The following is a 24,132-nucleotide window of genomic DNA, read 5'->3' on the forward strand; positions in this document are numbered from 1 at the left end:
AGGCAGTGGGTCTCAGCTCGGGGTGTTGGATGTCGTATTATGTTTAGTGGAGCTTAACGCTAGAACGAGACAGCATTAGCGTGTGAATTATGTTTTCGTCGATACCTGGGAAATATATATAGAGCTTGCGTTTTTTGCAGAACCGGAGTGACTTACACCAGCATCCACCTGTGCATCCCCCACCTGTTAGTCCGATTTTTGGACAATTTAAATTCAGATACATTAAATCGCTGTTTGTTTTCTGTCTGACATTCAGTCTATTCTGCATATTAGTAATATAATGCTCTTTCTGTGTCTGTTACCTGCTTTAAATATGTATATACATGAGTATACCTGAGTGGGTGTGGACTAAACCATAAGGCTTTTGTTAGTTTTTTTTCTGTCTGTGTTTTGTAAATGTCTGTTTTTTCTTTTTTTTCGTACAAGTTGGTATTAAAAAGTATTGAGACTCGCTCTGTTCACAATCTGTTTTAACTCACGTGGTCAGAATAGCACGAGTTGCACAGCTCCCGATGTACACAGAGCGATTTTGTGGCACACTGACTTATGAAGGTCGGTGCTCCCTGTGACTGTGTGCATTGTGCTGCCATCTGTTGGCTTGTTACAAAACTGGTTTGGAATTTTTTTTAAACCACCCGTACCTGAGTGGGTGTGGACTAAACCATAAGGTTTTTTGTTTGTGTTTTTGTCGGCCTGTTTTTGGTATATCCTGTTCTCTCTATATCCTTTTTTCGTTTGTCTCTGACTGTTATTTTCTATCAAATGTAAATAGGTTTGTAGTCTAATCTAAAGCATTGTCACCCTGGACATGCAGTATCTAAAGAGGTTACACTTCTATATCAGAGAGTGTACCACCCATAGTGCCAACATACCGACTCACACAGATGAGCCGTGTGCAGCGCTAGCAGACGTCCATAGTAATGTTTTTAAATTCATATTTTTACCCCTGTCTTAATATTAGGCCTTGTGTTCAGATCTATTTTCAGCTGTCACTACATTCTCATTTGGTTAACGTGTATATGTATACTCTTTTGTATCCAGGGCCTGGTCGCAAAGCAACTTTTCCAATTTTTCTATCACGTTTCAATTTCTTGTGTCTCACCAGTTTTGTCTTCAAAGTGTTGTTTTGACATATTTCATCTTACAACCTTCCAATTACTAGTACAACATCTTAACCACTGACCTACCATTTAGTGGTGTACAGTAAAGAAGTAAATGTAATTCGTTACTCTACTTAAGTGGCTTTTTCGCTTATCTGTACTTTACTGAAGTATTTTTATTTGCAGAGACGTTTACTTTAACTTCACTACATTTCAAAGTCAAATATCATACTTTTTACTCAACTATATTTTTTGCAAATTCAGTCGTTCTTTTATATTTATGAGCGGATAAAAACGTAACTGGTCAAGCGTGCAGCAAGTCACATCAGAGTAGAGCGAGCGCTCTGTTTTAAACTTGTTCTGATTGGTGCTTGGTGGAATCTACTTACACTAACATACAGTTCAGCTTCAGTTCAACAGCAAGCAGAACATTTAGAGAGGATTAAATGATGGAAGAAACTCCAGACTCGAACTCGCCACAAGGTTTTATTTTTTATGATTTCTTTGAAGCAGTTGAAAAAGAAGGTTTTGGGCTCGTGATCATTTGAGTAGATATTAATTAGTGTTTGACTCATTAATAACATTCTATTGATAGATTGGTGTGCTGAGAGTAACATGAGAGTCTTTTTACATAAATGCAGTTGATTTAGTAAAGAGTCTTGTGATAAAAATGATAATAGGCACATAATATTGTGGATGTTTATATTGTGGATGTCTTTGGATATTGTGGACATTTGAAGGCAAATACGTTTGTACTTTTCCTCAAGTAAAAGGTTAAAGGGAGCACTTTTACTGGAGTAATATTTTATGTAGTGTATCACTGCTTTAACTCAAGTACATGGTTTGTTTTTTTTCATTCAAGACGGATACCATTTGATTACTTTTCAGAGCACTACTGTACTGTAATGCTGTAACTGTAACAGGTTTAAGTCTAGTCTAACGGTTAGACTGCAGAACATGTTAAACGGTGCTACCTACAGTAAGTAGAGAGCAACATGGTAATGATTGGCAATGGTAATTACCGTTACCATTCAATTTCGGTGATGATTTTCTTTGTGTTTTATCTTATTAGGTGAAATGCTGTAAGTACTGGCCAGACGACACGGAGATATACCGAGATATGAAGGTGACGCTGATAGAGACCCAGCTCTTGTCCGAGTATGTCATCAGAACATTTGCCGTAGAGAAGGTGAGAGGGGAAACAGACCGACACAAAAACCTCACTTAGAGGCTGCTAAAAACGAATAGACCTAAGCCACAGTGTACTGGTTTTATGAATTTGTAGCAAATCTGAAGAGACATGCCCATCTTTCATCAAATCACATATGTTCCATCTCGCATGCCTTTAGACAAGGCTGACTGCACACCACAAAGTATTTTCTCCGTTCATTAATTTCTAATCTTCCTCCTAGTTCCAGAACAGATTGATACCATGTTTCCTGAGCTTTTTTTTTTTTGCTTTTTTTTTGCATAATGCTTTTTTTTCACAAGAATAAAAATAATGGAAAAATGTATAAAGTTAGCATTGTCAAGGACCTTTTTTAGTATAAGACCTGCCATGCATATAAGATCAGCAACGAAATTATTTTGGTAAGCAAGGTCTTGTTTTTTGGGGGGTTTTTTTGTAGAGAGGTGCACACGAGATCCGCGAGATCCAGCAGTTTCATTTCACGGGCTGGCCGGATCACGGTGTGCCGTACCACGCTACAGGCCTGCTGGGCTTCATTCGCAGAGTCAAGGCCAAGTCAGCCGCCAACGCCGGCCCTATCGTGGTTCACTGCAGGTAGCACATCACTCCTCTAATTGTTCACAGAGGATTTCTTTTCAATCAGTCTATTATCTAATTTGCTAATAGCTGTAATTGAATTTGGTTTATCATTTTGAACTTCAGATCTTCTTCACTCCTTAGAGCAATACTCATCACAATTACTGATTACACTGATTATAATTCTGGTAAAAGTAATTTTAGTATCTCAGTGACTTTCTATATTTTCCAAATGAGTGAAAATCTTTACAGACATGCTGCATTAGTGACACCTTACTGAGTTTATAATTTATAATATTAAGTTGGATGGGTTCAATACCATGTCCACCAGAGTCTCCTCATACAACTCTTCTGTTTCCTAACCTGTTCTGTTTGCTCAGAATCATGATTAATGGCTACATGGTTGAAAATGGAGGCGCTGTCTAATATTACAAAAATGGTTTGAGACCGATTTGCATGTTTAATGTTGTTTTAATATAATTAGATTTGATAATTACTGTATTATGTGTTTTTTCATTAAACTATTATTAACTACAGTTTAGTATTATCATTATCTTTATCATTAACTATTAAAAATAGGAAAAATAAACACTAGATGGGAAAAAAAAAAAAACAAAGAAAAAAGAAAAACAAAAAGTAAGTATTCATGAATTGTAATGTGTTTCTGAACCTTCACCAAGGTGTCTGGCTTAAACAGTTTTACATGGCACAAGAGACAGTGTAACTGATGGAGCCGAACCAAACAGACTGATTGAAGAGTGTGTCTGTAAAAAAATAAAAAAAAATAGGAAAGAAAGAATGAATAGTAAGACCTTGAATTGTTTGAGAATTGGATAAATCAAGTCAGTTCATGAGACAAAATAAAACCTCTTTTCCTTTCAAACAATTCATAATTTCTCTATAGACAAAATGTTAGTCGAATAAAATTCTGGGATCTAAAACTAAATGTAAAAAGACACTTGGTGCAAAAGAAACCTTCAGATAAGAGATAAAAAAATTAGAAGGTTGAAATGAATAATTTCATTTCAAAATGTTGAAAATGCAATCAGTACCTATGCACCGTTACCCAAAAGTACATACCAAGTACTAATTACCATAAAATTATTTCAATACTCTATAATGTCATTTAATATTTATATAGTGTTTTTTAAACCTATATTTTATCAGCTAGCAACAAGGTATGCTCTCTAAAGCAGAACTTGCAGAACATTATATTTCATGGTGGAAGTACACAAACCTTTTACTTGAGTTAAAGTAAAGTTAAAATATTACTTCAGTAAAAGTAAAAATGCTCCCTTTAAACTTTCACTTGAGTAAAAATATAATACAGTTATAATGTCTTATAATTATTGTCACAAGACTTAATCTTAAGAAAAACGTTAGACTTTAGTGTTACTTGTATCACACCAATCTATTAATAGAAATTATGTTCATAAGTCACACACTGATTGATATCTATTAAAATAATCATGAGCCCAAAACCCTTTTTTTTCCCAACTGCTTGTAAATAATAAGGCCACGGGTGTTATGGCGAGTTCGAGTCAGGATTTTCTTCCATAATTTTTTTCTCTCAAAATGTTCTGCTGTTGAACTGATGCTGAACTGTAAAACTGTTCAAGTGAAGTTCAAGTAAAAGTCTCCTCAAATGGAAATACTTCAATAAATACAAATACGTGAAAAAAAGCTACTTAAGTACAGTAACGAATTACATTCACATTCTCTGTCCACCACTGCTCTACATTAAGATCTGCACAGTAGAAAGTGATCATTCAAACAGCTCTTTCTATCTAATGCCTGGCACCTGATACAGGTTTTTTACAACTCTTCCTACATGGGGCATTGAATGAAAGATCTCTGTAATTATTCTCTCTGCAGTGCGGGCGCGGGCCGGACAGGCTGTTTCATCGTGATTGACATCATGTTAGACATGGCCGAGAGGGAGGGCGTGGTCGACATCTACAACTGTGTCCGAGAGCTACGATCTCGCCGGGTCAACATGGTTCAGACCGAGGTACTCGCATATACCCTGACCTTTAAATGACCTGTTAAAGAATGGGGTCTTGATTTGGATGAAGGTGAATAGAGAACAAAGTGAAGTATAAGACAAAATGTGGGGTGACAGCAGGAACAGGAGAAGAACATACGAGAGACCCAAGGACGGAAAGAGAGAGTGTGAAGGAAATGTAGGAAATGTCAGAGAAGAAAACGCTTATGTGAAAGCTCCAATGGTCTGTAAACGGCGTGTATACATCCATTCATAGCCTGTTTCTGTTTAAAGCCGCTTTGACGCTTCGACGTTTTTTTGTCAACAATCATCAAAACACTATCAGTACTTCCTGCCTGTTTAAGAGCCAATCAAGTCTAAGAGTGTGACAGAAATCAGGTGGTTATAAGTGCCATAAAGACGCAGGAATAGCTACGGGCGAATATTACTGTAATGCTGCTGCTCTCGATGATTTTATACTGAAGAACCCTTTGCTTTTCTGAACACAGACCATCTGGACTGCGCTGTAGACTCGCTGAATGCACCATTTCCCTGTAATTCCGTTTAGATCACAAGCATCATTGGATTTAATGGCCAAATGTTTCATAGATGACATCTGGATTGGGGTTTGAGTAACTATGCGGGCAAAGCTTCTCTGATTCATCCTCCACAAGTTCACTGACCTTCAAACTGTGTGTGTGTGTGTGTGTGTGTGGTGTGTGAGTGTGTGTGCACGCAAGCATTTTTGCTCACAGGTGTTTGTGCGTGTTGACATTGCCCCTCACCCCGAGGGCACATTTTACCTTTTTATATGCATGTTCAAACTGTCTGTGGTAATTTGCGACAACAGAAAGTGATTTGCGTTGCAAATCTGATGCTTCTCATTGATATGAGAATGCTCATTCAAAAGCATTTTTTTTTTTATTTGGTTGTTTTGAGGTTGATTGCGATCCCAGCTGTGCTCTGATTGGTCATGGCAACAGAAAGGTCAGAGATCATTAGCTACTATAGCAGGCATGTTTAATTATGAAAGCGCCTACCCTGTGTCATGATTTAGTCAAAAGCGACAAGGCCAGATTGTCTCCAAAATGTCACTTCAACAGTGATTTCCATCAAAGCACTGAATCGTCTGTTCAGTGAATGAGGAAATGGGTTGTGACCTCACGTCTCCTCTGACATAAAGAGAATACATCAGAACCATTTTGGAACAGCGAAATGCACATCGCCACATCCCTCTCTTATTTCCTTGCTAAAACCTTTACTTCACTGCCACAAGCACTTCTTATATTACAACAATATTTTTAAAAGCTCATGTGATTATTGATTTAAATATAAGCGCTCAGTTTAAAGTGCTGCATTTATAACACTGCTGTAAAGCATGGTGAACAACTTCTTTATACTTTTCCAAATCTTGGATCCATTTTGGATTTGACATGAGTCAAATGAATGTTTTGTAGGTAAGGGAGACCGGGGATAGTTGTAATAAGGGTCAGTTTTAAAACTTCCAACCTCTCTATCTTCTTCTTCTCCTTATGTGAGAAAGTAGAGCCCTGTGGCAGATACAAGAGTTTAGATTTTATTCAGCTTTTTAATTTATTTTTTTACTGAATTTAATGTAATTAAGTAAGTTCCTTTAATTAAAATATTTTTGTGATGGCAATGCCTGATTTGTAGTTAAATTCATCAAAGTTCAATTACGTTAACTGTGTATCTGTGTAGATATTTTTCACGCAAGTTGTTGGTGCTAATGCTTTAGCTGTTAGCTGTAAGGTGAGCTAATTTATGGCTGAAAAATGCATTCAGACACACACACACACAGGCACACACACACACAGTTAGCTATTCAGTTTTATGATAACGATGTTAATGTAACATTGTATATATTGATAAGTCAGTGTTGTATACAAAAGCTTTCAAGTCCATTTTTTTTTTACTTGTGGTTAAAAAAGATGATATTAAAGATGTATTAGATGAAAAACCTACCTATTCTTCCAGGTAAATAACTGAATTTCTGTACAAAGCTTAATTAATCATGTTCATTATCGGAATCAGAATCAGCTTTATTGGCTACGTGTGTTGACACACACAAGGAATTTGGTTCCAGCTGCTTGTGACTCTCAAAAGTACAGACATAAATAACACTGTACATTTATCTTGGGCTGATACGAGACAAAACAGACAATACGAGACAAAACAAACAAAACAGACAATACGAGACAAAACAGACAATACGAGACAAAACAAACAATACGAGGCATAACAGACAAACAGAGACTAAACAAACAAAACAGACAATACAAGACAATATAGACAATGTGAGTATTAAGTAGGACAATATACAGAGTAAATGACAGATCAGTCATGTAGGTAAAGTGTGAGAGTGCATAGCTTCAACAACAGTACCAGTGATCTTCTGTATAATACACATACACATCCCTTAACTTAATTAAAAGGCTGGTTACAAAAACTGTTGATCTGTTCTTTTAGGAGCAATATGTCTTCATCCATGATGCCATTCTGGAGGCGTGTCTTTGTGGTGACACCACCATCCCTGCTAATCAGCTCCGTTCCGTTTACTACGACATGAACCGATTGGATCCCCAAACCAACACCAGTCCGATCAAAGAGGAGTTTAGGGTAAGATGGGAGGAGATCCTTTGAAGTTTTGGAGTGAGCATCCAAAAAAATGATTACAGTTTTTCTCAGTTGCTTTATTTATCAGTTGTTCATCTTTAATATTCGCAAACTAGTAAATACATTTCCCAAAACAATTTGTACAAACAGCACAGCACATTGGATTTCTTGCAAAAACCTGGCTTTACATTGTTACTGTACTGTACTAGAGTTTATCCATTTTCAGAAATTGTAATTCTGTGTTTTTGCTCTGTCTGTCATTAATTGAAGGTTCACGAGATTCACCTTTGAACTATTTTGGAGAACTAGTTGATCATTGGTGGATCTAATGCCATACACTCCCCTTCATTAGTGACATTAAAGATTCATCTGCACAGTTCATCAATTCAAGACACATTTAATTATTACATTGAGTAGAAATAAATATTATACATTTATTGACAGATTAGAAAAACTGGTTTAACAATTTTGCTTTCAATGACTAATGCAATGAACTGATACCTAAATGTTTTGGGGGTTAAGACTATTCAGGTGACATGTAGTAAAATATATATTTTGATCAACAAGACAAACAATTGATAATGTAGAAAAAAGCAGACAATTGTACACAATCAGTTAAATGAATGTACCAACGCATGCACAATTTGTTCAAAGTGACAAATTGCTTTAATGCTGAGCACAAGAATTTAAAGCTACTTGTTCAACCTCCACATCATGGACTACATGATGTGGAGGTTGAACAAGTAGTTTTAAATTCTGATCTGAGAAACGAACATGGACAATCATTAACAGTTTTGCACGAGCTGACGTGTATAAATAATTGGTGGTTAGACGCTTGTTATACCATTAGTGATATGATATTGAACAAAATCCTAAATTCTTTTCGCATGTTGCAATTCATTTGAAGCTTTAGTACAAACAACACCATTAGTGAACAGTAGCTATTTTTATATTTGGCTTTGTGCAAAATGTCTGTACAGACATCTTCAAGCACTACTACTAATATACTACTAAGTATATGACAAAGTTAATAATTTTACCACGATTTGTGTGAATGCATCATACAGACGCTCAACATGGTGACCCCCACACTACGCGTGGAGGACTGCAGCATCGCCCTTCTGCCACGGAACCATGAGAAGAACCGCTGCATGGATGTGCTGCCTCCTGACCGCTGCCTGCCCTTCCTCATCACCATCGATGGAGAAAGCAGCAACTACATCAACGCTGCACTCATGGATGTAATAAACCCAAAATGTGCCACGTCTATGATTCTCACATGCATTTTCTTTTCTTTGAAACAACAGCATGATCAGTGAATGTATTTGCCTAGATGCCTCGCTGGTTATTTTTTAATAAGGTGTGGTCACAAATTAATAGATCGAGGCCACGAGTTATGCTTCATGTGGTTTTTCGGGGTCTATTTGCTGGCCACCAAATGCTTAACATGGATTTGAAAATGTGAGCGAGACCGAGAGAAATCAATTGAATTAGATGATGTGGCCTGAGCCACCTCATCATGGAGATGATTGATAATGTTACCCTTTAGTTCAATCTTGGAATGACACATAAAGGACAGTCTGGAGTCAGTGACATGGATATACCATTAACCCGCATCACCTTCTCAAAGTGAATAGACTTTTTCCTCCATTAAATGATCAACTGGAGACGACGTATTTAGTATGATGTTCCCACAACATGTTGAGTCATGGTCTCAAGGTACACGTGACTTTGGGATCTCCTGGGCACAGCATCATAAGTGCAATGTTCAGTCTCATCCAGTGTATTGATAGTAGGATGGACCAAATGGGATGATATTATGAATTCCATTCTTGAAAGTCTATATTTGTGCCCATGTATTTCATATTTTTCACACTTTTCTTTCCCTCCTTCTCTCTCTCATTTCAACAGAGTTATAAGCAGCCGTCTGCGTTTATCGTTACCCAGCATCCTTTGCCAAACACAGTGAAAGATTTCTGGAGACTGGTCCTGGACTATCACTGCACATCCATTGTTATGCTCAATGATGTGGATCCTGCACAGGTGAGGACAACAGATGGCAATAAATGTACAGACAGACAGACAGACAGACAGACAGACAGACAGACAGACAGACAGACAGACAGACAGACAGACAGACAGACAGATAGATAGATAGATAGATAGATAGATAGATAGATAGATAGATAGATAGATAGATAGATAGATAGATAGATAGACACAGACAGACAGACAAATAGATGGATGGATGGAATGTTGATTTGCTTTTCACATGGCTACTCAATATTACACAGAATTTAAGGTTCAGCACGTACCTCATTTTTTTAAGTCATGGTTTGGTTCAATTTCGACACAGTAGGGGGTAGGAAATGCAAAATGTAAAATTGCTTTTTGATTTTTATAAATATAGTTTATTATTATTCACATTTGTGAACATCAACAGTTTTCTAACAGTTTTCAAGACTATTTAAAATAAAATGCCTGCTTTATTAAATATTAAATGGTTCAATAATATTTTATAAAAGTTTGAATAAAATACCCTTTCTTATTATATTGATTAAACTAAGTGATCAATTAAATTTGCACAAATTAAATTTATTTAATTAAATAAATGTAAAAATTTTTTGATTAAATAGTTAAGCCCCAATTAGCGCTATGGATTCTTTAGCGTTTTCATGCATATCTTATTTCCGGTACGGAGTGAGTAACCCCAGTGACACTGCGCTAACTCTAGTTTCTTTCTTTATACCCTGCCATTGTTGTGTATTTTTTTCAAGTTAAATAATAATAATTTAAAAAATGCATTAAAAGTGCGAGACGAAGACTAAACAAATTTGCAGTCCGCCACTTAATACTTTTCTGAGTGAACTCAGATTGTAACTATGCTCTTAAAAATAATTGCATTCAGTACATCTATACAGAGAACCGAAAGCCCTGTACCAGGACTTTTTTGTACAAGTACGTGTATTGTTACACCCCTAGAATGTGTTATTATAGAAGTGTAAACAACATCAGAATGGTGTGAGGCCTGATGCGAAGAAAAGTTACAAGTAACACTGCAGTGTTTATTTCCGCAAGCAGCATACCCCAGTGTTTTATTGCTTTTGTACCGCAGGTTTTTTTTTTTTATTAAAATAAAACATTTCTTAGTGTCAGGGCGCCAGGGCACGGAGAAACCTTAAAGCCTGCTAACCTAACATCAACTCCTTTATGACTGTTATGAAGCATTGTAGGCTCCCTCCCAAAAGTTGTTGTTGTAGAAACCACAACACAATGTGTGCACTAGTATTCATTTTACTATCAAGTTACCAAAGCTACAAATCCATCCAAACCTTAAAATACTGTGCCTAAAGGATTCATTTAAATTCCTTATCTGTAGAAATAAAATATTCTGTTGAAGGATGTTATTTTGATAATTACATTTGCCTGCATTATTCAAATGAATCTATGACTTGATAGAGATTATATCTGCTGAAAAGTACGCAATGTGATAAAGGGATTGTAATTATTCATGTTAGACATCAAACGAGTAATCAGATAGAATAATTAAAAATGAATGACTAGTTGAGATACCTCTGTATGTGCTGTGTAGACATAGACTCCAGTGTATATTTGTGCAAGAGTGTGAGACTTCTGTGTGCCTGTGTTCGTGACTGTGCATGAATGTGCAATCCTGTGTGTGTGTGTGTGTGTGTGTGTGTGTGTGTGTGTGTGTGTGTGTGTGTGTGTGTGTGTGTGTATATGTGTGTGAGTGTGAGGGGAGCAGCCTGAGGCTCTGTCATAAATCCCCAGAATCAAAGCTATAAGGAAGGCACAGAATCCCACCTTCTCTCCCTCCATCCCACCAAAACTCACCTCCTGCGCTACTCTCACTTTCTTTCCTCCTCTTCCTGCACTAAGGATTCTTTCATTCAAATTGTTGTAACTGTAGCCACTGAGACTATGGGGTCTCGGTACCAGGGGCATACACATATACACCACACACTAAATTAGACAGTGAATATCCCTCTCTCTCCATTTCCCTCATTGTTCTCCTTCACACACATGCCAGCTTCGACTCTAACTAGTCTTCTAAGATTGCATTGGGTCATGTGATATCACTTGCTGCATGGAATATAAACCAAGCTTTCTCTGACACTTTAACACTGCTCAACTGGTCCCACTATCTCTCAGGGTACTAGGAAGGCACTCTTCTCTGTCAACTTACTCTAAAGTAAAAAAAAAAAAAAAAAAATCTAAAGACCTACATGTTTCCGAAGTACTCAAATTAGCACTTAAATTAGCAAAGTATTAAATGTGCTCCTCCTGAACAGGATTAGGACTGATTGTATGATTAATCCATGAACTAGTGAACCATTATCAAGATGGATTTATTGATTGTGTAAGTCGCTCTGGATAAGGACTTTTTCCAAATGCCATAAATGGAATTGTGATAGCATTTCCTGCACGACTGTTAGTACTTATTAGGTTTTATTCAGAAAATGTGTGACAGGTTGAAGAAAACCTCAAAAGCAGTGACCTTTGTATAGATTTGCTATATGTTGATCAGCCAGCTTTTTATCCCACACCCAAATTATGGTTTCATGACCGGAATCTCATGGCTACATTAGGTTGTAATATATCAGATGAAACACAAGAGGATTTGATGGATCTATATTATTATCAGCGGCATAACCCGACTCTGAACATGCATAACTTTCCCCATGCAATATTTTCCTTTTGAACTTGAGGTGTCGGAATTATTTTTGAGGTACCATCCCAGTTTTGTTGAGTGTCTTTTTTCCTGGATTTGAGCATGAGGACTTCTGTTATCTGGTCTTGGCAGTTTAAAAATTGTATAATAATATTGTTAGGGCTTTAAAGCAGACAGAATTGCATAACTTCTAGAACTTCTGCCTAGCACTTAAGTTATGAGGCTTCAAAAGTTTGAATACCAATGTGCACATTTCTGTATTAAACTCTCACTGTGCCATTGTGACTCCTCTCTGGATATTGCCCTTTAAAAAAGAGTGAACATTGGCTGTATTAGAGCTTTGACATGAAAAGAGATGGGCATAATGCTGGAGCAGGAGGATCTCAGTGCCTGGTGAGATCCCACTCACACATCTATTATGGAAAACAGGTGACGTGCAGATTTCGTGCTTTTAGCTTGGCATACACATGCAGGTGGGTGCTGAATCAGTGCTTCACTTGGCTACAGTGCACAAGCCTGGGTAAATTCACACTGTCTGATACCCTAAGCAAAGCAAACAGTGCTCTCTCTCTCTCTCTCTCTCTCTCTCTCTCTCTCTCTCTCTCTCTCTCTCTCTCTCTCTAGCCCACCTCCTTCCCTAACCTACACATCAAACACTAAAGTGGCAGCCTCACTCTGCCAAGAGACACTCACACAGTCTCCATATCCTCTTCTCATCACTTATTCCTTTACAAAAAGCAATGCAATCACGCGCCTGTTGTCAGAGAATGAAATATGTAGCCAGTGTGGATCATTTCTAATGGAAATGATCAAATGGGAAATGATTTGAATATATGAATAAATAATGCAAAGGCAAAGATCTGATTCTTTGTGCGACTGCATGCCTTTATTCATGCTATCTCTGTGACATTCAAAGCTCTGGCAGATAAATTTTTTAAACCATGTTGGAATTGTTTTTTTGTGCACATTTGCTGATTCTGTTTTACTGTTTGCATTTATACAGTGCTCTTTCTTTTTAATGTGAGGGGAAGAGAAAATAAATGAATGCTTCAAAAGCTATATTTGACATTTAATGCATAGAATTTCTTCTAGTATAATGTTAATCTGAGTGTGTGTGTGTGTGTGTGTGTGTGTGTGTGTGTGTGTGTGTGTGTGTGTGTGTGTGTGTGTGTGTGTAGCTGTGTCCTCAGTACTGGCCAGAGAATGGGGTACATAGGCATGGTCCTCTGCAGGTGGAATTTGTATCAGCTGATCTTGAAGAGGACATCATCAGCAGAATATTCCGCATTTACAACGCTGCTCGGGTGAGTGTTTGAACACACACGCATACAGAGGCTTAGCTCCCCACGCAACCTTACTTGCTGTAGGTAAAGCTTCTTACTTTCTCCATGGCCACACCTCATCCTTCTAATATACTTCACTCGTCCCACCAATTCCTGCACGACCTGCAGATATACTCCACTCATCCCTTTAAATAATCTACTTTACTGATCTTTTTTTTTACCACCCCTACTTCACAACTCAGACCATAGTCAAGTCTACTCATCTCAGCAATCGCAGCACACCTGCTGATTCACTTGACTCATTCCACCAAACACAGCACTGCCGGGGGACGTATTTTATTTAACAAACTGCTGACTTACTTTACTCATCGTAATAATCACCTCACAAGCGCAGCCTGCTCACTTGTTTTCCCACCATTCACAGCACAACCCTCTGATTTACTCACCCCTCTATTTCTCACACAACTAGCTCACTTCTTACTGATCCTTCTGATTTACTTATCCCATTAATCCCAGCACAACCCACGGCCTGCCACATTTTACTAATCCATCTGATTTACGCATCCCTGTAATCAGCAGAATTTACTGACCTATTCATCCCACTTATCACATTACAGTCAGCTGACACGTCCCACTAATCACAGGACAGTCAGCAAACGTACTCGTTCCTTAAATCACATCACAGCCTACTGATTTGCTCATCCCACTTCTTCTAGCACAACCAGCTGACTTCCACATCTTATTAATACCAGCAAAACCATCTTATTTACTCATTTTATTAATCCCAGCACCACCAGCTGACTTCCACATATCAGCTGATTTACTCAGACCACTAATCTCATCTCACTAATTCATCTGATTCACTGTGTTCATCCCACTAATCTCAACACAACCAGCTGACTTTCACATCTTGCTAAACCAGCTGATCCCACTAATCCCAGCATAACTCACTGTCTTTCTCATCACACTAATTCCAGAATAACCTACTGTCTCTTTATCACACTGATCCATCATAATCTACTGTCTTCCTTATCACACTAATCCCAGTTTAACCTACTGTCTTCCTCATCACACTAATCCCATCATAACTCACTGTCTTCCTCATCACACTAATCAATCATAACCTACTGTCTTCCTCATCACACTAATCCTATCATAACTCAGTCTTCCTCATCACACTAATCCATCATAACCTACTGTCTTCCTCATCACACTAATCCCATCATAACCTACTGTCTTCCTCATCACACTAATCCCATCATAACTCACTGTCTTCCTCATCACACTAATCCCATCATAACTCACTGTCTTCCTTATCACACTAATCCATCATTACCTACTGTCTTCCTCATCACACTAATCCCATCATAACTCACTGTCTTCCTCATCACACTAATCCATCATAATCTATTGTCTTCCTTATCACACTAATCCCAGCATAACCTACCGTCTTCCTCATCACACTAATCCCATCATAACCTACTGTCTTCCTCATCACACTAATCCATTATAACCTACTGTCTTCCTTATCACACTGATCCCAGCATATTTTACTGTTTTACTCATCACACTAATCCCAGCATAACCTACTGTCTTCCTCATCACACTGATCCCAGCATAATTTACTGACTTAATCACCACACTAATCACGGCCTTCTGATTTAATTTCTCTTACAATTTAATGTTAGAATGCATGTAGAATTCCTACCGACTTTAATTTTGTGTGTGTGTGTGTGTGTGTGTGTGTTGCAGCCCCAAGATGGCTATCGTATGGTGCAACAGTTCCAGTTCTTAGGCTGGCCCATGTACCGAGACACACCAATGTCCAAACGCTCCTTCCTGAAACTCATCCACCAAGTGGACAAATGGCAAGAAGAATATGATGGAGGAGAGGGACGCACTGTGGTGCACTGCCTGTGAGTCCCACAAGCACACACGTGTGTGCACACACACACACACACACACACACACACACACACACACAAACACAATACCACCAACATTTTCCCATGGACACACAGTCCCTTCCAAAAGTCTTTCGTTTTCTCTCTACACATCAACCTCATCACACCGAGTCCCTTTGATCATTAATCAGTCTTTCTGTTCTCACATCTTCAACTGCATGAAAACAGATCAATAATCATTACAGCATTAATTAACAATTAATTTATATGTCAGAGGTTCGGAAGCTAGTAATGAGTTTTCAGGTCGTTCGTCTTTGTTTAGTGCAAAGATAAACACCACCCTCTAGTGTCTTAATACACTCCCTACAAGGAAGTGCCAGGACTTTTGGTTTTCTTTATAGTAGAAAATTAAACAAAAAAACCTTGATAATTAGCTAATTAGTTAAAGTGTGTTAATTACATTGCTGAGTCCCAGGGCCTGGATAATTATAATTACAATTATAAATGTAGAATTTGCAGCATGTGTGAGCATGTTATCAGCACAACAGCTTTGTTATCATGTGGACATGTTGTTTGACTTCATATATAAAAGGTGATTTATTATTTGTTTTAAATAATAATAATAATTTAAAAACTTTTTGTACTGAGGGTATTTTACACTTTAGTACACCATATGGACAAAAGTAATTGGGACACCTGACATTTCCAACCATATATAGTTCTTCCCCAAACTGTTACCACAATGTTAAAGGTAACATAAAATGCTCTTGAATGCAGTAGCTTTTAATTTTCTCTTCACTTGAACTAGGAAAGCCAAACCTGTTGCAGCATTAAAAAGGTTGGAGTGAAAGATCTTGAGTGGCCTAGAGCTCTGACCTTAATCCTAATGAGCACCTTCGGGATGAACTGACTGCACCTCAGGCCTCCTCACCTCACCTACATCAGTATCTGACTTTACTACCGCCCTTGTGGCTCAATGTGCACAAATATCCACAAGCACTCTAAAATCTAGTGGAACATCTTCCCAGAAGAGTGGAGGCTATTATAACAGCAAATGTGGATTAAATGTGGAAATGAATGTTAAAAAAAAATGCACCAATCTAATGCTCAGGTGTCTACAATTTTTTGTCAATATAGTGTATAATGCTAACTGTCAGTATGTTCTATTTATTTATATTTGATTACTGACTTATGCCTTGTGTGTGTTTTCATTGATGTGTGTGTGTCAGAAATGGAGGCGGACGCAGCGGAACGTTCTGTGCTATCAGTATTGTGAGTGAAATGTTGCGACACCAGCGCTCGGTTGATGTGTTTCATGCTGTCAAAACTCTGCGGAACAACAAACCAAACATGGTGGACTTACTGGTACAGCATTCACACACACACACACACACACACACACACACACACACACACACACACAAGAACAGGAGCTATTTTGTGTAAGATTAGACAGAACTGAATGCCTGTTTATGGTGGTACAACTGCAGGTGTGGCATTTGAAATCTGCTGATGCGCTGGTGTTTTTAACCCAGTTTAATTCAAAATGGTTCTAATGGCTGAGCGTGTTTTTTTTCCTTCACTTTTCTTAACGCTCTCAGCAAAGCCTTTAAATTTTTGTCCTGATTCTTTCAGCTTGGTTTTGTGAACATTCACTGTAAATGTCACTCTCCAATGAGTTTTCAAATAGAGTACTTACACATTACTATCTAAATACAACTGACTGATTGTCTTGCTTTACTCAGCTTTCTAGTCACGGCTCAGTCTGCTAAACCATTAATCCCATTCATCACTGCCATGTCTGCTGACCCACTAATCTACCTAATTACAGCAATGCCGGCTGATCCGCTCATTTTACAAGTCACAGCAAACATACTGACATGTTAATCTTAATACGGTCACATTGGGTCACATCCTGTTGACCCAATAATCCTAATAATCCAAGCATACCCTGCGGACCCAATAATCCTAATAATCCAAGCATAACCTGCTGACCCAGTAATCTAATAATCCAAGCATAACCTGCTGAACCAGTAATCCTAATAATCCAAGCATAACCTGCTGACCCAGTAATCTAATAATCCAAGCATAACCTGCTGAACCAGTAATCCTAATAATCCAAGCATAACCTGCTGACCCAGTAATCTAATAATCCAAGCATAACCTGCTGAACCAGTAATCTAATAATCCAAGCATAACCTGCTGAACCAGTAATCTAATAATCCAAGCATAACCTGCTGACCCAGTAATCCTAATAATCCAAGTATAACCTGCTAACCCAATAATCCTAATAATCCAAGCATAACCTGCTGAACCAGTAATCCTAATAATTAATACATCCTGCTGATACAATTTTCTTAATAACCCCAGGTTAACCTGCTGCCATAATAATACCAATAATCCAGACCAACCGGTTTATCCAATATTCCTAACAATCCCAGGATAACCTGCTGCTTCAAAAATCCTAATAATACAGTACATCCTGCTGATCCAATATTTCTAATAACCCCAGGTTGACCTGCTGCCATAATAATCACAATAATCCAAGTATAACCTTCTGATCCAATAATCCTAATCCCAGAAATCCCAAAATAAACCACTGGACCAAACATCTGAGTGGCTTTTGGACATAGAGCATTTTTATACTGTTAACATTGTAATTGTAAAAGACCAGCAAAATTCCACACCCCTTTATATATTCCTTCTGAACCCACCCTTTTTATAGCTAATATAAAACAATAATATAAGGCTTTATTAATGTACTCAAAAAGTACAAATATAGATAAGACATAAATGTATATGTGTGTATATATATATATATATATATATATATATATATATATATATATATATATATATATATAAAATTTCATTTCAAGTCATCAGAATTTGAATAACAATGTTTATGTGTGTGTGTGTGTGTGTGTGTGTGTGTGTGTGTGTGTGTGTGTGTGTGTGTGTGTGTGTTTGTTGTTTTTTCGCAGGATCAGTACAAGTTCTGCTATGAAGTTGCTTTGGAGTATCTAAACTCAGGCTAGCTGTGCTAGCCATCAGACAACATGGACATGCTTTTGGATTATTATTTTTTAAACAGTGGATGCTCAGTGTGTGTACAGCACTAGCAGTGCAGTGCATGTGTGTGTGTGCGTGCGTGAGCGTGTGTGTGTGTGTTTGTGAGTACGTATGTGGTCAGCTTGAAATTCAACAAATGTTCATTTATCTGACCAGGCTTTTTCAACTACAGGAAGAGTACAGTATAATGTTCAACCGTCTTCTAACTGAAGTGTGTGTTGTAAATGAAGCCAGCTTATGTTCTTCTCTCTTCCTTTGGCCTCTGTGCCCTTCGGTATAATTTTTCCGGCTTTTTGCGCAGGACCTTCCGTGTATGTTGTTGTGATGCTTTCCATTTCTGACTGACGTGTGCCGAATCGCTCGATTGGACGCCATCGGGGCAAGAAGCAACAATGTCTAACGTTATTTTATCGTGTAAATCAGTCGTAATAGGCTAAAGAACAGAGTTTCACATGCCGACCATAGCGTCATCGCATATTATGTGCCATGTTCAAAGGATCCAAAGCTTTTTTTGGCACTTTGTTTTTGATATTGTTTGTTTATATTGTAAATATGATCAGTGTAGTGTATTATTTATTCACGCTGTGTATTTCAGTGACAATCGTGTACTGGGTTCATTGGTTGAATCACCCAGAATGTATTGTCAGCTTTGGTTCATCTTGTTTGAAGAAATATTGTACATGTTTAAATATATACTGTATGTATCATAGCAAAAGAAAAAAAAGACTCAATGTTATTATTTATCTCACAATCTCTCTACAAATCTGATCTTTCTCTTGAATCTTGTCTCAGCTTGTGTATTTGTTGAGCAGAACAGGAATCAGTGTGCTGGTGTGGTCTGGGAGCCAGTATTAACACTTTCAGCAGAGAGACTGTATAATGTCTCATGTGGAGCTGGTAAGGGAGAAAAGTTCATGTATGTTCAGTTCATTCCTTTTTTGGGTTTTTTTTTTCATTAAAATGAGAAAATGTTATATTTGATCCCACTTGTTTACCCACACAAAAGTATAATCATTCATCTGAAAGAAAAATGCCCCTGCGATAGATCTCAGCATGATCCGAGTTCACCCAGAAGTAGGTTAGAAGAACACCATTCTAACTTTTCATAAAAGATTTGAGACAAATGGGATCATGTGCAGAAATACATTTTGGGTCATTCAAATGTTCTTAAATTCCAGCACCTGGAAAAAATCCTGCTTTACTGTCAGCCTCATGCTATTTTTAAGAAGTGATTTATATTAGCAGTAGATCAGGCACTAATGCTAATCTGTAATCTTCTTGCTAGAAGCTAACCAGTTATTTCTGATAGATCCAGGTCATTCAACAATGCTCATTTATTTTATCCCTGATAATTAATTTATTATGAAGTGATGAAAAAAACAAACAGGGAAAGTTTCCTTTGCATATACAGTGGGGTTCAGATGTCTGATTAATTATATACAACGACTTGTGAAATGTAAAAATATTCACACATTCTTTATATTTTGTATGTCCCATTTTTGCTTTACTGACATTCGATTTGGCACAGACTCCGCATGTTTGTGTTAAACCTGATGATTCATGTTAAATCAAATCCATCAGAGTGTCAGGATAAGACTCATTGAAAATCTGACCTTTTGTACAGAGCAGGTAACGTGGTCTCGACTATTTACCATTCAAGTTTTTTTTATTTCTAAAATAAAATGTTAAAAAATAACATTTTCAATGGAAATTCAGTCTTTTGGTATGTAAAATGTAAAACGAAGGAACGTAACGTACACAAACCCAGTAAAAACCCACAGACTGTAGAATTAAATGGTAAATATTGAAACAGAGACAAATCATGGCTTGTGTTTTGCCAGAGCTGTAGGTGGTGTAGGTGCACAGGGGTACTGCAGGACACGCTTGTGCGACTCTTTGGTAAGGACTTTCCTCCCACACCGTTAGAACGTTCTGTCTGTATCATAAGAACGAGTTTCACACACACACACACACACACACACACCACCTCTTCCAGAGTCATCCATCAAATAAAATGATGCAGGGTTTTTTTTTTATTGTTGCTTACATTTAAGTACAAATATATTTAATATATGGTTGCAGTGGAACAGAATATATTGCAGTAAAAGAAAATACAATTGTTTAACATCTCATACTGTTATATTGGCATCACACATCTGTGTTTTCTCATTTACCCTGTATGGACAAAAGTATTGAGACACCTGACCTTTACAGCCATATGTGGTTCTTTCCTCAGCTGTTACCACAAAGTCAGAGGCACACAATTGTATAAGATGGTTTTGGCTGCTGTAGCATTAAACTTTCCCTTCACTTGAACTAAGAGGCCCAATTCTTTTCCAACATGACAATGTGCACAGAACCAGCTCCATGAAGATATGATTTTCATGGGCTGGAGTGGAAGAACCATACCCTCTTCGGGATGAATTGGGACGCTGACTGCACCCTAGGCCTTCTTACATCATCTACATCCGTACCTGACTTTACTAATGATCATGTTACTGAACGTGCACAAATTTACACATCTAGTGGAACATCTTCCCAGAAGAGTGGAGGCTATTATAACAGAAAATGGGGATTGGATGTGGAATGAGATGTTTAAAAAATTATATACAAATCTTATAGTCGAGTCTCCACAAACCATAATCCAAATAGTTTATATGATTAAATCAACAATAATAATGATAAGACAAGCCAAAATTCCCAACAGCATTGACAATATATTTGACTTCAGATTTGACCTCTTTATCAAATCTGCCAGATTAAAATAAGAATGACCTGCTTCAATCTGAATCCAATTATTCGAAAAGCACATACTTCATTCATTTGAGGGGATATTAGTCACAGTTATTGACTAATCATTCAGGCACAAACCCAGAAAACAAAAATTGGCTTCAGGTGTTAGCATGCAATGTGTTTACCTACAGTGCCATCTTGTGGAGATTTATAAAATATCGTTTAGTTTTAAACTGCACACTAACCAAAGACAATTTCTTATTTCAAAAACTTGAGGTATGTCACTGCCTTTTATCAGTCGCAGAAATTATGTAATCCTTGTCTTGCATATTTTATCTACATTATATAAACAAAAGTGAGGATAAAACCCTACTGAACATCTTTGGGATAAATGTTAACTCTGACTACATCAACATCAGTGGTGCAAATACACTAAAATCAAGTGAATATATAAAAAAATATTCTAATTATTTTAAAGCTAGAAAGCACAATTAGCCATGGTGTATGTGTGGGGGTTGTTAATCATAGCGACAATAGCCAATCATTAGCAGCTATAGTAGAGTATAGCAGATATTGCTTTCATGGATGTGTATTACGGTGCTCCGTGATACAGAAAGACCAGCACATCCTGTGGTTAGCTTCAAGTGTCCCAGAAGAAGCGTAGTAGCCTAGTAGTAATTGTAAAATCTTTTTGTTTTTTTGACACAGGTACTTGGATTTTTTTGTCTTTCATTTTCAATTTAAGCTACAGGAGCTTGTCTGTTGGATGGCCTTCAGCCTTCGCTCCCCACGTGCATCAATGAGCCTCGACCACCCATGACCCTGTCACCAGTTCACCACTGGTTCTTTCTTGGGCCACCTCTTTATAAATACTGACCACTGCAGACGAGGAACATCCCAGAAGAGCTGCAGTTTTGGAGGAGCTCTGACCCAGACGTCTAGACATCACAATTTGGCCCTCGTTAAACTCACTGAATTCAATAAATGTTGCCTTAGTGTATAAAAACCATGAACCTTTCAACAATCTTTGTTATACAGATATACAGCATGATTTGTTTTGATTAGTGTTTGTCATTATTATTTCCAAGGAATTTGGTAGAAAATGATCACCAGCAAATCCTGGCAAATCCAACAAGAAATAATAATTTCCAGAAAAGTTCTGCATGCCATTTTCTCTACTTAAGTCCCAATAGAAAACGATACAGTATATGTATTTTATGCAAATGTTTATTTGAGCTTTTAATGTCAGAATAGTAACAGTTATTCACTAAAACATTCCAGACACGAATGCATATTGACGGCTTGAAAGGTCAAAGGCTGGTCGGATCACAGGGTGTTACAGAGGTCATCCTGGCAGCAGTTGACCTTCATGTAGGCGTTCAGCTTCAGCAGCTGACAGTCAGCCATAGTCGTGCACTTCTGGTAGTGTCCATCTGCAGTGAAGTACACCAGCAAAGCATTAACTCGTAAACAGTACTCTCAATTCTCTTTATTACTGATTTATCATCTTCTGAGGAAACTTTAACTTAAACTAAGGCTGCAATCTGTAATTAGTAATGCTACAATTAGTGTAATTAGTCATTAGTGATGCTACAAATCTACATGTAAATCTACATTTTTTGTTTAATATCATGCCACTTCTTTATCTACAGGGATAAAATAACCAAAAAACATAAAAGAGTTGCTCACATGGGGCTCTGGTGAACTTGGCTGCCACGCAGGCGTCTTTTTTAGCAGGACAGGTCATGGAGAAGATCTCACATGCCCCACCGGCCTTCTTGGGCAGGCACTGGTGGCACTCCAGAGCCATCCCTGAAACACCCATAGACAAGTAGCGCATATTACACACATGACTAATAGATTAGCTGCTTGGGATACAGAATAGATTACATCAGTGTCTAGAGACAAGAGATCAATTAGATACCCTCATAACCAATTTGTGAAAAATTCATATAGTTTCTATGCTGCACAAAGCTTTTATTATCCACTTAGTGACATGAAGGTTCCACAGTTGATGCGGTGAGGAAGACTGAGAGGCCTCAGTGTTTGTTAGATCGAGGGACAAAGAGGTTTACATCAGGCTGTTGATTTAGTGACTGTTAATCCCCTTTAATAGGAAATTGACACACTCACCACTGGATACCAGCAGAACCAGAACGAGGGCAAGAACCAGGCTTCTCATTTTTCTGCGTTTCTAAGTGTGTACGGGACACAGAGGCTGAAAAACTTTTAACACAAAACATACAGATCCAAAGTGTGTTAAACGAAAACGGCATAATCAATACAAAACCAATTTTTTTAAAGAATATTAATAAAAAATTAACAGCAGAATATATGTCAGATTTTCATCCAAATCTACATTTTGCCATTTAAAATCTGCTGACATTTAAGTTTTAAAAAAGGAAAAGCAAAGCTCATAGAATAACCTTATACAAGAACTTCACATCTTACCTTTCTGTATGAATCTGTGTAATGTATCTGCTCGAGACTCAGAAGTCTTCCCCTTTTATACCTGACCTTATCTCTTCTTTCTTCCTGCCTGTTTTTTACTCCTCTGCTGTGTAAACACTCACTCCTCACACACTCAGCGCCCCGCCCAGTCATTTCTCTTATCACACCAGTGAGCCATCATCCTTCATATCCAGACATTAGTCATGTTTCACAACTTTATGGCTCCATGTTTGTGCTAGACTCCGTGTCTGCAAAAACGATCAAACATCGGTTTTTAATCAGTATTCCATCTGCATGGTGGTTATTGGTTATGCAAAGTCCATAGCAGTGCGTTGGTGTTCGTTAGAAAAAAAGCAGCTGATTTAATGCAAACCCTGCAAGAATTATCACAAAGTTGTAACATATAACTGAGACTGTTTCACACAAAGGCAAATTATGACTTCTTCTTCTACTTTTTCAGTAGATTTGCAACAAAAAAGTGTTAGAGACTGTAAGTCTAAGTGATATAGAAGC

General features: G+C 37.7%; 2 protein-coding genes across 8 annotated transcripts in view; one reads left to right on the forward strand and one right to left on the reverse strand.

Annotated features, from left to right (window-relative positions):
• LOC124403123 (receptor-type tyrosine-protein phosphatase mu-like) overlaps positions 1 to 20,680 on the forward strand; it is a 226,667-nt gene extending 205,987 nt beyond the window's left edge. For all 7 annotated transcript variants that reach the window (XM_046876725.1, XM_046876726.1, XM_046876727.1 and 4 more), the window contains 10 exons: positions 2,173 to 2,289; positions 2,729 to 2,883; positions 4,741 to 4,876; positions 7,337 to 7,486; positions 8,551 to 8,724; positions 9,395 to 9,526; positions 13,355 to 13,480; positions 15,212 to 15,375; positions 16,593 to 16,728; positions 18,348 to 20,680. In XM_046876725.1, coding sequence (XP_046732681.1) covers positions 2,173 to 2,289; positions 2,729 to 2,883; positions 4,741 to 4,876; positions 7,337 to 7,486; positions 8,551 to 8,724; positions 9,395 to 9,526; positions 13,355 to 13,480; positions 15,212 to 15,375; positions 16,593 to 16,728; positions 18,348 to 18,401 — 1,344 coding nt within the window. In that variant the 3' untranslated portion in view covers positions 18,402 to 20,680. The remainder of the gene's footprint in view (positions 1 to 2,172; positions 2,290 to 2,728; positions 2,884 to 4,740; positions 4,877 to 7,336; positions 7,487 to 8,550; positions 8,725 to 9,394; positions 9,527 to 13,354; positions 13,481 to 15,211; positions 15,376 to 16,592; positions 16,729 to 18,347) is intronic.
• A 1,697-nt stretch (positions 20,681 to 22,377) lies between these two features.
• On the reverse strand, positions 22,378 to 23,725 carry ly97.3 (lymphocyte antigen 97, tandem duplicate 3). The gene is made up of 4 exons (XM_046876886.1): positions 23,620 to 23,725; positions 23,302 to 23,394; positions 22,858 to 22,980; positions 22,378 to 22,601 (listed from the first exon to the last, which is right to left on the reverse strand). Exons 2-4 carry the CDS (start codon positions 23,348 to 23,350, stop codon positions 22,495 to 22,497), a joined length of 279 nt encoding a protein of 92 aa, XP_046732842.1. The 5' UTR covers positions 23,351 to 23,394; positions 23,620 to 23,725; the 3' UTR covers positions 22,378 to 22,494.
• Between the last annotated feature and the right edge of the window lie 407 nt (positions 23,726 to 24,132).

This window comes from Silurus meridionalis, chromosome 20, assembly GCF_014805685.1.
Source record: "Silurus meridionalis isolate SWU-2019-XX chromosome 20, ASM1480568v1, whole genome shotgun sequence".
NCBI classification, from domain to species: Eukaryota; Metazoa; Chordata; class Actinopteri; order Siluriformes; family Siluridae; genus Silurus; species Silurus meridionalis.